This window comes from Bubalus bubalis, chromosome 4, assembly GCF_019923935.1.
Source record: "Bubalus bubalis isolate 160015118507 breed Murrah chromosome 4, NDDB_SH_1, whole genome shotgun sequence".
NCBI lineage: Eukaryota > Metazoa > Chordata > Mammalia > Artiodactyla > Bovidae > Bubalus > Bubalus bubalis.
This window is the reverse complement of record NC_059160.1, coordinates 77,132,986-77,149,018: the sequence shown is the minus strand read 5'-3', so window position 1 is coordinate 77,149,018 and position 16,033 is coordinate 77,132,986. Positions and strand designations below refer to the sequence as shown.

The 16,033-nt window shown below is 34.4% G+C and overlaps 1 protein-coding gene across 9 annotated transcripts in view; it reads right to left on the bottom strand.

Moving 5' to 3' along the window:
* Nucleotides 1-11,630: 11,630 nt before the first annotated feature.
* Nucleotides 11,631-16,033, bottom strand: part of CNOT2 (CCR4-NOT transcription complex subunit 2) — a 132,054-nt gene continuing 127,651 nt past the window's right edge. For all 9 annotated transcript variants that reach the window (XM_025283964.3, XM_006058405.4, XM_006058403.4 and 6 more), the window contains one exon: nucleotides 11,631-12,789. In XM_025283964.3, coding sequence (XP_025139749.1) covers nucleotides 12,703-12,789 — 87 coding nt within the window. In that variant the 3' untranslated portion in view covers nucleotides 11,631-12,702. The remainder of the gene's footprint in view (nucleotides 12,790-16,033) is intronic.

The following is a 16,033-nucleotide window of genomic DNA, read 5'->3' as shown; positions in this document are numbered from 1 at the left end:
AATAATTTAATGAATATGATTCACTTTTCAATGATTCTAGAGCTCAGAGAGTTGTGTGAATGTAACCTTTGCCTCAAAACTGAGGCAAGATGGTCTTCCAAGTAAATCTAGACAACAACAGAAAATATTGTCTTATTTTAACCTAAATTCTTAAAGGCTTTTAAATTCATTTTTTCAAGTTTTGCATTTAGTCAGTTTCCTTCTTTATGGTTATTCTAAAAGTATTTGAAGAAACTGTTGCCATCTAGCCTTCTGCTCTTTACTCCTTTTTTCATGCTTTTTTTTTGCCTTTTCATACTGTTCATGGGATTCTCAAGGCAAGAATACTGACGGGGTTTGACATTCCTTTCTCCAGTGAACCACTTGTCAGAACTTTTGGCCGTGACCCGTCCATCTTGGGTGGCCCTACACGGCATCTACATTTCATGCAGAGATGAGCACAATAAAGGACAGAAACGGTATGGACCTAACAGAAGCAGAAGATATTAAGAAGAGGTGGCAAGAATACACAGAACTATACAGAAAAGATCTTCATGACCCAGATAACCACAATGGTGTGATCAAGCACCTAGAGCCAGACATCCTGGAATGCAAAGTCAAGTGGGCCTTAGGAAGCATCACTATGAACAAAGCTAGTAGAAGTGATGGAATGCCAGCTGAGCTATTTCAAATCCAAAAAGATGATGCTGTGAAAGTGCTGTACTCAATATGCCAGCAAATCTGGAAAACTCAACAGTGGCCATAGGACTGGAAAAGTTCAGTTTTCAATCCCAAAAGTTCCAATCCCAAAGAAAAGCAATGCCAAAGAATGTTCAAACTACCAAACAATTGCACTCATCTCACACGCTAGTAAAGTAATGCTCAAAATTCTCAAAGCCAGGCTTCAACATTGCATGAACTGTGACCTTCCAGATGTTCAAGCTAGGTTTCAAAAAGGCAGAGGAACCAGAGATCAAATTGCCAACATCTGCTGGATCATCGAAAAAGCAAGAGAGTTCCAGAAAAACATCTACTTTTGCTTTATTGACCATGCCAAAGCCTTTGACTGTGTGGATCACAACAAACAGTGGAAAATTCTTCAAGAGATGGAAATACCAGACCACCTGACCTGCCTCATGAGAAGCCTATATGCAGGTCAGGAAGCAACAGTTAGAACTGGACATGGAACAACAGACTGATTCCAAATTGGGAAAGGAGTACGTCAAGGCTGTATATTGTCACTCTGCTTATTTAACTTACATGCAGAGTATATCATGTGAAATGCCAGGCTAGATGAAGCACAAGCTGCAATCAAGATTTTCCAGAGAAATATCAATAACCTCAGATATTCAGATGACACGACCCTTATGGCAGAAAGCGAAGAACTGAAGAGCCTCTTGATGAAAGTGAAAGAGGAGAGTGAAAAAGTTGGCTTAAAACTCAACATTGAAAAAACTAAAATCATGGTATCTGGTTCCATCACTTTATGGCAAATAGATGAGGAAATAATGGAAACAGTGAGAGACTTTATTTTCTAGAGCTCCAAAATCACTGGAGATGGTGATTGCAGCCATGAAATTAAAAGACTTTTGCTCCTTGGAAGAAAAGCTATGACCAACCTAGACAGCATATTAAAAAGCAGAGACATTACTTTACCAACAAAGGTCCGTCTAGTCAAAGATATGGTTTTTCCAGTAGTCATGTATGGATGTGAGAGTTGGACTCTAATGAAAGCTGAGCGCCAAAGAATTGATGCTTTTGAACTGTGGTGTTTGAGAAGATTCTTGAGAGTCCCTTGGACTGCAAGGAGATCCAACCAGTCCATCCTAAAGGCAATTAGTCCTGAATATTCATTAGAAGGACTGATGCTGAAGCTGAAACTCCAAAACTTTGGCCACCTGATGTGAAGAACTGACTCACCGGAAAAGACCCTGATGCTGGGAAAGATTAAAGGCAGGAGAAGGGGATGACAGAGGATGAGATGGTTGGATGGCATCACAGATGCGATGGACATGAGTTTGAGTAAGCTCCGGGAGTTGGTAATGGACAGGGAAGCCTGGGGTGCTGCAGTCCATGGGGTCGCAAAGAGTTGGACACGACTGAGCGACTGAGCTGAACTTACTCCTCTTAATTCTTATTTAAATTAGCTTGCTTCTCTTCTGAACCTTTCATTATTTCATGTGTTTCTTACTAAAAGTCAAACATATCAAAAAGACTTTCCATACTTCTATTTTATCCTTAATGGAACGCTGTGTGTTACCAGTTTCATTTATTTGAACTGGGGCTGCCTTTTCACATTTCCAAGAAAGGTTGGATATGTCAGCCCCTCAGTTTCTGAAAACAGGTCACCATCGACTTTCTTAAGTTAGGATAGTAGTAAGAACACTTAGGACATCAGAGATTGTGAGCTCTGAGGCCACTGAGCATCTTGTTTCCTGTGGAGGGCAGAGGCAACACAGGAAAAGGAAAAGCTAGTCTTTTTTTTGCATAGTTGTCCACCAATTAAAATTGAGATTAAGACTGCAGACTAATTTACTTGATGTACTTCTTTGTTTACAGGAATGTTTTCAGGAGAATCATGGTCAAGCCTTGATGAAGTTCTTTTTAAAAGAAAAAATAAAACATATCTAAACAAGGACATTAAAACCATTGTTATTTATAGTTTGTTCTCAAGATCAATATTCCTCAAGAAGTCCTGTGACTGATGTTAAAGTTGCAATATACAATTTCATATGTATATATACCTTTATTAAAATGTAAAAAGAATGATCATAAGTAGGGCTAGGAATATACGTTGGGAAAATGTTTATATGTGATTTTCAAAATTTGCACATTGTGAAGTTTTTCACACTGAAACTACACACTTGGATAGCTAAAATATAGGGGAGAAAATTAATATTGTATCATCACCTTTTCTCATTAAAATTCACATGCTGCATAGGTTTTAGACATTTGCAATTCGAGAAGAGTAAATATGAATGAAAGCACGAGTGATCCAAAAACAAAAAATATATAGAAAAAATTTATCAAACTTTTTCCTTTAGTTATGTAAATTTAGATTTTGTTATTGTCACAGAAAATTAAGTTTTCTTTCTGTTTGGTCCTAACTTTAAAAATGCTTAAAGCTGTAATAAATCGTTTCCGGCTTGCTAATATTAACTTTCTTGCCATGCTTCATTGTGAAAGTAAAATATTTGCTATTAGCATCAGAATTTTACATTCTAAATAAATTTCCTGTGGCCACTGTCTTTTCTAATTGCTTTTATTTTTTCCTGTCTATAAACTTTACCTATGATATTGAGCACATAATTATTATTGAGAACATGACTTACTATTTTTAGTTATAATCATGCTAGAACAGGAAGGGATCTTAAATATTATGTAGTTAAATATTAAGTAGGAAAAAAAGCTCCCAAAGACTTTGCATTTTGTTTTAAATAGTAAATAATGATTATTAAAAATATTTTTTCAAAGTTCAAATTTATTTGCATACAGCCTCTATCTTTGCCGTTGAAAAAGAAAAGCAAAAAGCACAGATAATCACTTCATATTAGTAAATTCATAATACTGTACTGGAAGTGCTGGTTGGATTTCCTAAATTCTTGCCACCTGTCAGTCTTTCATGTTAATGGAAGTGAAGTGAAGTTGCTCAGTCGTGTCCGACTCTTTGCGACCCCATGGACTTTAGCCCATCAGGCTCCTCCATCCATGGGATTCTCCAGGCAAGAGTACTGGAGTGGGTTGCCATTTCCTTCTCCAGGGAATATGTATATAAATACAAATGTAGTAAAAGGGAAATCAGCTTTGAAATTAGAAAGCAAGAAGCTAAGAAGTTTTGGTCTTAACATTAAGAATAAATAGTTTGACATAACTGATGTTTCAGACTGGAGCATTTCATGACTTTTATTCCAAGTTGATTTTGTTATTCCCATGTTCTTTGAAAACTTAGGTATTACTCTCTTAACAGTTCCCAGTTCTGTTAAAAAGTCATTTAATAATTCCAAAATATGGAAAGTGCCTCCTAGTACTGTGACTAACAGGGGGAGTGTCTTTGGAGAAATGGACCAACATCTCCTGAACACCTACTATAAGCAAATGCTCTAATTTAATCTTACCATGAGATGAAGAGGAACAAAATTAAATACCTTTTCCAAGATTGTGCATGTGTTTCTTATGGCATATCGCATGGCCCATTCTTTTTTTCCTCTACTGGTGGCGGTTTAGTCGGTAAGTCACATGCAACACTTGTGACCCCATGGACTGTAGCCCGCCAGGCTCTTCTGTCTGTGGGATTATCCAGGCAAGAATACTGGAGTGGGTTGCCCTTTCTTTCTCCAGGGGATCTTTCCCACCCAGGCATCGAACGAGGGCCTCCTGTGTAGCAGGCAGAGTCTTTACCAACTGAGCTACAAGAGAAATCCCTTCTACTGTACTATACCATTGCTAAGGAATTATTGTATTCAATACAAAAGAAGTGTAGGTGATACAAGTGGATTTAAAATGTGCTTATATACTTATATTCAAGTATGGTTAGCCTTGATCAAAACCCATATTGTGAAACCTGACTATGAAGTGGTGGTGGCGGGAGGGCAGTGGGTAGAGAATGCAGGAGTTGATGACTTAATCTGGTCCTCCTGTTTAATTTTACTCTGAAACACTTGTGTTGAAAACAGCTCATTTTTAGATGCATAGCAAATATCAGTAGTACTGTGTTATACAGGAGAGGGAGATTAAGTGTAGTATTCAGGTTTCAGCGAGACTTGTCAGAACTAAATTCAAGCTATTCAAAGCTTTTATTACTGTAGAAGTAAACACAGGGAACGAGATGTTAACACAAATCATTAAATCATTTTAGGGTAGAGGAAAAGCCTGAGTGAATGAAAGGCCCTCAGTCGTGTCTGACTCTTTGCCACCCCACGGACTATACAGTCTGTGGAATTCTCCAGGCCAGAATACTGGAGTGGGTAGCTGTGCCCTTCTCCAGTGGATCTTCCCAACCCAGGGTTTGAACCCAGGTTTCCTGCATTGTAGGTGGATTCTTTACCAGCTGAGCCATCAGGGAAGCCCAAGAATACTGGAGTGGGTAGCCTATCCCTTCTGCAGAGGATCTTCCTGACCCAGGAATCAAATTTCGGTCACCTGCATAACAGGCAGATTCTTTACCAACTGAGCTATCAGAGAAGCCCCAGAAGAAAAGTCTATCTTCCTCTTAATGCAGGGAATCACCCAATACTTCTAATAGCAGCTTCCTTGCTTTTGCTTGGACACTTCCAGTGATGAAAAAGTCATTAACTCCTAATGCTATTCATTTGATTTTTGGACATTTAAAACATTTATGGTGTAGTATTTTCTTCTGAATTGAAATCTGCCTTGCCATAACATCCATGTAAATATCCTTATTCTGCCCTCTGGTGTTACACAGGTTAGACAGTCTGTCTCACAAATGATAATCTGCCTTACAAATTTAAGATATGGGAAGACAACTGTCATGTCCTTAGGCCCTTTTTTTCTTAGGCTATTCTTATATTTCTTCAGTATTCTCTTTTGATATGGTTTAGAAAACTAAACCATAATGCTAAGAAAAATAGATAACTGGAGGTTGGAAACAAAAGTCTGAAACTTTCCTTTCCCTGTTTTCCTGCTGACAAACACTTCTGGGACAGAGGACATTGCTGTTCACTAATGAACACTATCACTGCAAAAAGATTTTGGCTCTATTCATTAGACAGAATTGGGATTCCAAAAAGTGATATGCAAGTCAACTCATTTAACATTCAAATATTAAATCATTTAGAGTGAGCTGAAAAAAATTATTTAAAAAAACAGGTATAATTTTCCACTCAATAAAGGGACATAACTTGTTTTATATTTGAAGACTATTAACCATTTGAAGATTATAACCTAAAACATTAAAAATAAAAATGTCTGACTCCTAAGAGGAAAAATATTTAACAGCTCAAATTTTCTCTTAAAACAGACCATTTTTTCATGCAACTGTTACATATGGTAATTATATCTTAAAATAAATGTTCAGTATGTAACAGATTTAAAGGTAGCTTCAAAACATTCTGGCTGCCCTAAATCTTTATTTTTATACAAAGGATAAAACTATTTATATCATTCCTGCATGTAATTTTTTCTCATTGAGCTGTATATTTTTGAATAATCATCAATTTCGAAGTTCAACTTAGAAGCCTTTTCATTATAAATGAGTAACCATAGAGCTGGTGCTAAAAATAATTCCGTACACCCGGCCATTTGTTGACATCATAACACTCTTTGAAATTTGATGCATTTCTTCCAAAATGTTTAAAGAACCCTCAAGTGTTATTTCTAAAATTTTCTTCAGTATATACTAGAGAATAGATTGGTCTGGAAGAAAAACATCACCTGTTAAAAGTTTTAAAAATTAAATTATGTGGTCAAAATGTTACTTAGGCTAAATACAAATGCATGTTAGCAGAACATTATGTTTCAGGGTCTGCTTATGAAAATTCAGAGACTAGCTCTGATTCATAATAAAAATTTGTTTTCCTCAGCTAGTATCCTCAGTTGTTGCTTAAAGGAACTACCATTTGGGGCACAGGCTATTATATCTCACCTTCTCTAACAAAAATGTCAAAATATATTTGTGGTGTGGTAGATGCCTTCTCGGAGAAGGCAATGGCACCCCACTCCAGTACTCTTGCCTGGAAAATCCCATGGACGGAGGAGCCTGGTGGGCTGCAGTCCATGGGGTAGCTGAGAGTTGGACACAACTGAGCGATTTCACTTTCACTTTTCACTTTCCTGCATTGGAGGAGGAAATGGCAACCCACTCCAGTGTTCTTGCCTGGAGAATCCCAGGGACGGGGGAGCCTGTTGGGCTGCTGTCTATGGGGTCACAGAGTCGGACACAACTGAAGTGACTTAGCAGCAGCAGCAGCAGATGCCTTCTCAGGCCTTAGAAATGAAAACTTAGTTTTGCTATAGAGAAGATAAGTAGTTTATTAGCTAAAGTATTAAATATTTTGGCAAATGCCAAGTGGTGGCCATGAGCTGTTAAGACTATGTAATAATTTGGGTTTTCGACAGATAGGAAATTACAACAGTGAAAACTACCATTGACTTCTTGGCATTTTCAAGTTATTTAAATGACTGGATTAAAAAAAACTTTTTAGCTGATGGACATAGAGTTGATAGTGCACCCAACTGCCCTTAGCAGTTTTTATGCATGTAAGTTGAAGTGGCAATCTAATGTCTAGCAAAAATATCCCAAGGAAATTGCTAAGGTTAAAAAAAAAGAGAAAAAAGCATCTTTGCTGTGTTGTACTTGGAAATGGATTTAACTCCCTTCGTATTCTGCTCTAGTAAATACTATTGTTAACAATGCAGTGTCTATACTAGAACACTGATTGATGCCCTCGATACACAGTAATGCATTATCCCAAGATCAACTTGGTTTGAGTTTCACTAGGATCTGAGGATTTTATTCTAGTTAATACTTATGCAGTAGGCATAGAATAGTATAAGTGGTAGTTCACTAACTTCAGAAATGACTTGTGATACTTAACTAAATTTTGTATTCTTGGCCTCTCCATAGATACTCAAAAATCAGAGTATGTAAATATGAGACCTAAAATATATTTTTAATATGTTTCCCAGTTGATTCTTGTGCACAGCCAGTTTGAGAATTACCTAACTAGAGGATAACTGGTGAGTTCCTGCGGCTGTCTCAATCCAAATTAAGCTTTCTATAATCAAATTTAATGATCAGTTTTCTTTATGAATAAAAAACAGGATTATTGCTTCATCAAATTTTTGTGATCACCAATGTGACAGAAAACAGCAGATTGTACACTAATACAGTGTATGATTACAGGCTGAAATTCACCTCAAAATTTTAAAACTCTTTTCTCCTTTGAATGTAGAACTAAATACAAACATAAATAAGTCTGGGGAATATACACATACACATGATTTACTAGTTCTTGTGCTTTACTGTTTCATGTCCCTACTCCAAAATTAAAAATGCAAGTTGCCTTTTTTGATTAAATCTTTCCAAAGATATTGCAGTAATTTAAAGTACACCTTACCTATGACTAAGAGAAGAGCACATTTTAGACTAGTTTTCAGTATGTAATTTTTAGCCCTGATGACATCATGTTCTTTGACTTCAGATCAGGAAAAGTATCAACATATGAAGAGCTGAAGTTATCAAATCCAACATTTTACTCAAAAAGATAGTTGCCTCAACATCAATTCTGACAGTCATCTAGTTTCAACATTTCTGCTTCAACGTTTCTGTTGATGGAAATCTCACTTCGTGAAGCATTTAATACTGTGGGATAGGCACCTTAATATAGAGAACAAAAATTTGTCTCAACTTCCACCTGCTGGTTTGAGACTTGCCCTCTTCATTTAAATCCTTCTTGTATTTGAAGACAGCTACCATGTCTCCCCATAGTTGTCTGCTGTCTCTCTTCCGAGGGCTGCATCCAAGCAACTCAATTCTTCCCATACGTGACATCTTTGAAACTGCTAGGCATTTTGAAATTTGTGATTTCTCTAATTGAACTACTTTTGTCCCTTTGTGAATACAAAATAATGGTACCTTAAAATTGTTGGCAATTAGGTTTGCTTAAATACAGTAATTATCCCACTTAAACACGTTTTCAATCAATGACAGAAACTCAGTCATCCAGTTCAATTCCTTACCTTATACACAGAACACTGTCCAGCCAGTCTCTCCTTGGTTACATCATGTGAAGTTGCATTTAATGCCTTACAAATCAACTCTTTTCAAAATCTCACCTCAGTTACATTTTAATATTGTGCTGAAATCTTATCGGTTGTAGTTCTGCCCTTCAGTTACACAAATGAAATTTGTCTTTCACTGACAGCTCAAGTTTGATACCTGAAGACAGATTATTGGTTCCAAAGTTTATTCTCTAATGCTACACATTCCTTCTTCCTGGTGGGGTTTTTTTTAATGATACTTTAACATATAATGAGGATATTCAAAAACCTTACCTCTGATGCTATGCTTAAGACAACATATTAATCCACGTAAAACACTTAGTGTGTTGCTTGGTAGCTAGAATGCACGTCACATTTTCTCCTGCCTTCCCTAGTCATGGTAGCTCTTAAAATACATCCAACTTTCCTATCTTGTTCTGAGCGCTGTACTTGTGTTAACATAGTTGAAGATTACATTAGTGTTTTTGGCAATAAAATAACAATTTGACCTACATATGAACAACTTTTAAGCCATGGTATATCCCACCAGCCTTTATTCTTTTAATAGCAATCAAAGTGCAAAACTAAGTAATTTTTCTGGTGCAATGTATCCTATTTGATGTAATTTTAAAAGATTACTGGGTTAGATTGAGATTCCAATTTTGACGTTTAATGTGTTTATTTGCTTCATCTCCTAGATTTGTCATTTATTCATGGTATGATCTAATTCATTAGTGATGCTGTAAAACTAGCAGCAAAGAGAGAAACTTGACATGCCATTATGATCTATGTTTTAAAGACACTGAGATATATCTGGCTTATGTCATTTTCCAGAGACTGTTTTAGAACCAGTTACCAGGTATTCCTGTATCTTGTTAACTCACAGACAAACCATGGTTAAGAGAACGTTAAACATGGACATCCCCTTTCTTTACACATATACACATTTAATTTCTCAATTTTTTTGCAAGATTGATGCTATTAAGCAAATTTAAGTTAAAATAAGTGAGTCCTCCTTTGCAGCCATGCTCAGATGCAAAAGAATGGAAGATCTATGGTTTTGGAATGAAGGAAGATTCAAAAGGATTAGCTAGAGTGGGAAAAATTTTTAAGTTTTGAGAATTGAAAATACCTAAAAAGATTCTTTTAAAAATGGAACTATGGCAGAAAAGTTATTTCAAAGCCCACTGCTTTATTTTCAAATTGGAATTATCCATTTATACCAATCAACATGTATTTATCAAGTACCTACTGTGTCCCAGGATCAGTGGCAAAAAGGAAAAGACCAGACAAATCAAACTGGAAAAATTTATATACTGTGAGAATTTAAAATTTCATTTCTTAATTAAAATGTTGTATCCAGTGAAACTATCTGTGCAGTGAAAAATCCCTAAAGGTGAAATTTATCATATTATAGTATCACCACAAGCAGCACAGACTATATCTGAAACTAAACAGCTGAAAGGACTTTCTTTTACAACTAAGTAGCTTTTGTTTCAGAAAGCCAATTACAGTATAATCACAAAACTTATTTAGCAAATATATGTGTCACTAGTTATAGAGGAAAAAGTTAACAGAATTAGATTAAATCTAAGGCAACTGGAAATATTAGTTTAGGTCAACTTCTGTCCATACATAACCACAAATTATAAAACCAAGGAATATAACAGTGTGCTGAACAGTTTAGTATTTTAAAGATTTCAGATAGAATTTTAAAACTTGGATTTGAAGTCAAGAACATGGCAATTTCTGCTATCAACAAATTATAAAAAAGTTTGTTTACATGTAAGAATTTTCTCATTTTGATGATTCAGAGTAAAAAGGAACTCAGAAAACTGAAAAAATATGTACTTAAAACTTTGCATATAGCAGTTAAAACAAACAAGTAGAGAGCCAAACCACTTGATGAGCTATCTTGTTTTTGTGAGTTATTATTCACACAGTCCCAATCGTGATAGTGCTAACACTTGTTATGTTTATACTTGGAAGAATAAAGAGCCCCTTCCATTTTTTTCTGTTTCTTTTGATTATGTAGGAAAAGTTACATTTTACATAGTATATTATTATGAAAAAATGTGATCTGCTTTTAAGAAATTGATTTCTGGATTTAATTCTTATTTATGCCAAGTTTGGTATGTGTTCTGTGAAGTTTTTATCTGCACAAAAGTTAAATTACATAAGTACCATCTTCCTACAGAAGAGATGCTTTGCTTTAAATGTAAAGATTATAAAATCTTGATATTTTGATGTCAGTTTCTCATATCTCAAAATACATAGAAAAAGGTAAGTCTTGAGTCATTTTATATTCGATATACAAATAAGTTTGTTTCATTTTCAAACATGATTTAGTAAATGTCAATAAACTTTAATTCTTCATAGAAAAAAATAGCTTAAAATGAAAATTTTAAAGAATAAAAACTCATTGCTTTAAAAAAAAATTTCCATCTCTAGTTCTACTTTCATAACTTCAATATGTATCTTTAAATGGAAAAGAATCCATCAACGTGTATGTGAAATAACCAGGCAAGCAAACTGAAGGGAAAGATGATTCCACTCCTCTTTGGCTTAATTTGTACATTATTTCTTTAAGATATATCTCAAAGGTCTATTAAATTTCTTATACACTTCTCACAAAAGCAAAGTGTTTTGATTGGTGTCTGGAGTGTTCAGAAGTTTTATTTCTAATACTGTTATTATTCACTTAAAAAATAGTTTTCTTTGTTTAGACTTGGTTAACACTAACAATGTCTACATTTTTAACCTGCAAATGAAATGGTATATGGTTCCATTAAATGAGCTGTCAAAAACAAACAAAAAAAAAGACTGCATTTTAAATTGTTCAGTCATACCATTCAGCTGTAAAAGTTTTTCTTCTCTGTTTTTTCATGTTGAAGAAATAAGTTCACAATTTCAAATCAAAGTCAACACTGCAGTGAGGAGAGCTTTTCTACTTTATTACAAAGAGAAGAAGCCTTTATGTGGTCAGAAAATACAAGATTGATCTTTTTTTTCTCTTCCTATGAAACGCTGCTGTTCAAACAGCCAGAGTGAATTGTCTCAGTTCACTTCTTTAAGTCCCATCACATTCACTTGGGTATGGATGTCCTTGGCTGCTGAAAATCTGGCCCTTTAGTGCACAGGGCGACAAAGTCCCCTGACCAGCAGTTCCAGAATGTCCCATTTTCATATATTGCATCCATGCACACCTCCTAAAAATGAGGTACAGCAGGGCAAACATTTTCCAAAATAGATGTCATATATATAATATATACACATTCGTACATACATACCTTTATTCATGTGATGTCCAAAAATTTAAAAAAAATGTACACATTTATTACAAAATCGTAACAAAGACTGGACAGTGTTTTGCTCATTCTGGAAAGATGAAGCTCAGTAATAACACAACCCTGGAAACCATCCAGAGATTGTGGCAATATCTTTCTTCTAAACAGTCAGATATTCTTGCGTTAAGCTTGGCGAAACTGCCTTTCAAAAACAGAAGGGGAAGTAAAATGAAGGAAGCAGACCTTGCTCATCTTTCCAAATGAAATACGAGAAGGATCTTCACATAAAAATGCACAAACATTTGTTATTTTATTACCAATAGTGCTACAATGAACAATGCAAATTTTGTGGTCTAATTCTGTTGAGTCTCTTGTGGGTTTTCTTTTTTTACATTTTAGAAACTAAATGGTAAACTTCTGTCAGTGTACTTGCTTGTCTTTACAGACCCAAGTCTGTCTGCTGGCAAAAAAAAAAAAAAAAAGAAAATAAATGAAAAAAAATTCAGACCCTGCTCGAACTAGAGAAAAACAAATTACAAATTTAGTTGTTGGGCAGCACATAATTAGTAAGGCAGGACCTCAAATGGTGACCCTTTGCGTAAGCCAATTGCCAGATCCTCAAGGAATTAAAACCAGGGTGCCTGAGCCACATCAGTTCTGCAGTTATGTTGAGTATTGTGCTGAGACAGCCATACCCCAAGAAAAGGGAAGTCTTTTTTTAGAAGGCTTGCTGAGCAGGGTTGTAGTTGAAGGTGGATGGCAGGTGAGGCCGTTCTTCTAATTTGTCATATTCCAGATGGAACTCCTATAAAACCAAATTTAAAAATTTAGATGATTTCCTCCCTCTCTGATCTCAGATTTTTGTCAAAATATATTTTATTTACTATATGAACAAATAAAATACCTACAAGATATGCGAATGAAGAGAGATACCAACTCTTTTTTTCCCCAGTAAGTAAAATATAGCTTGAAGAAAAATAATGTGCTGTAGTTTCTATCTGATAAATACAAAAATGTAGACTTTCTGCATAAAAGTCAGAGACTAGTCATGAGCATCTATTCTATGACACAGAAATTTTATGCATTTTTTTTTTTGCTCAAAAATACAAGTTTGAAGGGAGCAATTACTGTATTGCTAATAAAAAGTATTAAAAATTATAAAGTAAAGCTACCTTCAATGAAGCATAAAACTTAAAAATCTTTTTTTTTTTTTTTTTTCATGAAAAAAGTTTGGAAATAAAGGATTTCTCTATTTGTCTTATCACATGTTTTTTAAAAAACAAACATTAAAGTTATTTTAAGGTCATTATCTGGGGAAAACTCACACCTCTCCAGACTTTTCATTTCACAATCCTCAAATCCTGAAAAGATGTAACTGCCACCCCAAAACTGACAGTGCTTTTGCTACAGGCACATCTGAAGATGAACTATATATAGCTCATTTTAATTAAACTTTCAAAACACTACATGAGCTTTAAAATTTAAGAATGATAAAGCAAATTCTTCATACTTCACCAAGATCAAGAAGAGAGATGAAGAATATAACTTTGTATATTAAAAAAAAAAACACCTTTTTAAACCAAAAGGCCAGAGGTTCTAAAATTATTAATTCTACAACCTGTATTCAGGTATCACAAACCATCTCAGTTAATCCCATTTAAAACATTATGAACCATTATATGCACTACATACTAAAGAAAGCCAAGTAATGTCAGTACCATGGCTTAATATATTTTACATGTTTTATTTCAAATTAATTCATGATAGATATTTTCATTATTAAATTAAGTGAAAATTTCATTATTACAATGAAAACCTAGGTCATGAGTTATAAAACCAAATATTTAAAATTTTAGGATATTACAATAAGAATTATAGAAATAGCAGGTATCAGAAGCCTAGTATGTGTCAAAACTAGAGACAGAACTAGTTTTGTACTCATCTTCATAACTGAAAAGTAGACATCATTATCTTCATATTTGCATTGGAGGAAAATGAAGCTCACAAGTAACCTGCCCAAGTCATACAATAACTGGCAGATCAAGGAGTAGGATCTAGACCTGTAGGACACTGAAGCCCATGATTTTTCTAGTATAACACACTATTTTTAGCCCAAGATCCAAAACTACTTAATTACACTTCTATCCAGAAAAAATGTTGAAAAAATTCAGTCCAGTGATTATAAGGCAGGCACACTGTGATGACTTTTAAGAAGTTCACTTTAGTGTTAACTAAGGCACAGAGCTTATTTGCTTATCAGTAAAACTTTAGCAAACACCAGCATCATCATCGTACTCAACATAGCCTTCCTAAAGCTTTGTGTAGGCACCTCTCCCTCTCTAGATACCCTGTCTAGGTTTTAAAAGAATTTATTGCCTGACTAAAGATAAGTATCTAAATTAGTGGAGAAAGTATCTTCCTGTTGTATCATTCTTTAGAAATTAAAATTGGCTAACTTTAGATCCAAAATATGTGTAGTTATTGGGTATAAAGTGTATTTGTAGCTGACAAATCATATACTCCACTATCTGAGATATAGAAATTAAAATTTTGTTCCATTGTCCTGTCCTCATCATTGTACACTGGTGAATTGCATTGTATATTATCAGAATTTAAACTAGAGTAACTTCATCATATTAGAAGATCAATCTAAACCTAGGGAGTAAATATGATAATTAAAATCTCAAAGACTTTATATATCAGAGATTCAGAAATTAAAGAGATCAAATTTGGTCTCATTTTTAAAATCTTTTTGTCTTCTATGTCTTTTTTATTTTAAAAGACATAAAGACTTAAAAGACTTTTTCTTTGTTCCCTAACTTTACTGATATCTTTTTTACATATTTATCTTACATGTACACACGTACCACACATCACACACACACTTTTGTATAATCTGTAGGGGCAACAAGTGTGTCTGTTTTGTGTATCACTATCTACTGCCCAGAATACTGAGAACACTACTGAGTTGCCAGGCTCCCAGCAGGGGTATAATTAATGGCTAATGAATAAATGAACATAAATTTTCATTTGTTTTAGGAACAGAACACTTAAAATTTTTAAATATTCTAAGATTAGGTATTCGAAGGTCTATGCATATAATTGCTTTAATGGAAAAAAAGATTTGTAGATGACAGTTAAATGGTTTAAAGACTAGAAAGAGTTCAAGGCACTAAAAATCACATTTATAGTAGGTTATGATATGATAAAGGATCCTAAACATTAAAAATCCTACTCAGTGTTGGACCCATAAGGTAAACTCAGCCTGAAAGAATTCTGACACTTTAAGTCTTTATAGTTTGAGAAAGCTATTTTCACCTAAAAATTCTCTGTGGATAAAATTATTTTAAAAATCTTACTCACTGAGACTATATAGAACAAATTTTTAAATTAATAGGATATTTAATAATTCCAACTTAATTACATAGGACAGATCACATAGTGTGACAACAAAATAGATTATCTAAAAAATAATAAGCAAATATGGTGTAAAATTTTTTTTGCATGTGTTTTGTTGGTTACAGTATCAAAATTTTTATGAAAATACATTATTGAGATATAGGAAATTCTTTATATAAATAATGGGGCTGTATCCTAGAACTCACAGAAAATTTTAGGGGAGAAAGTATACTTCTGATTTAAATAATCTAATCCCTTACTTCAAGTATTAAGTAATTTGCAGAGGTGAAATACAAGGATGACTGAAAACATGATTATGGTCTCGATCAGGTCAATATTTTTCAATAATACCATGATAACATCAGGCTATTAACTTATAATACTAATTCATACAGAAGGCTTATCAGTTGATGCTATTAAATTCATGTTCTTTACCTGTGAATAATAAACCACAACCACTTTACAGATGGGGACTTTGACTTGGGACATGGCACATCAATGGAAGACAGCTTGATGAAGTCTGTTAATAAATATACTATGGGATTCTTAATTCCTAATCCAATTTCTAGAAAAACAGTGAAAACATCCTTAAAAAAAAGACTCTGTGGGAGAGGGAGAGGGTGGGAAGATTTGGGAGAATGGCATTGAAA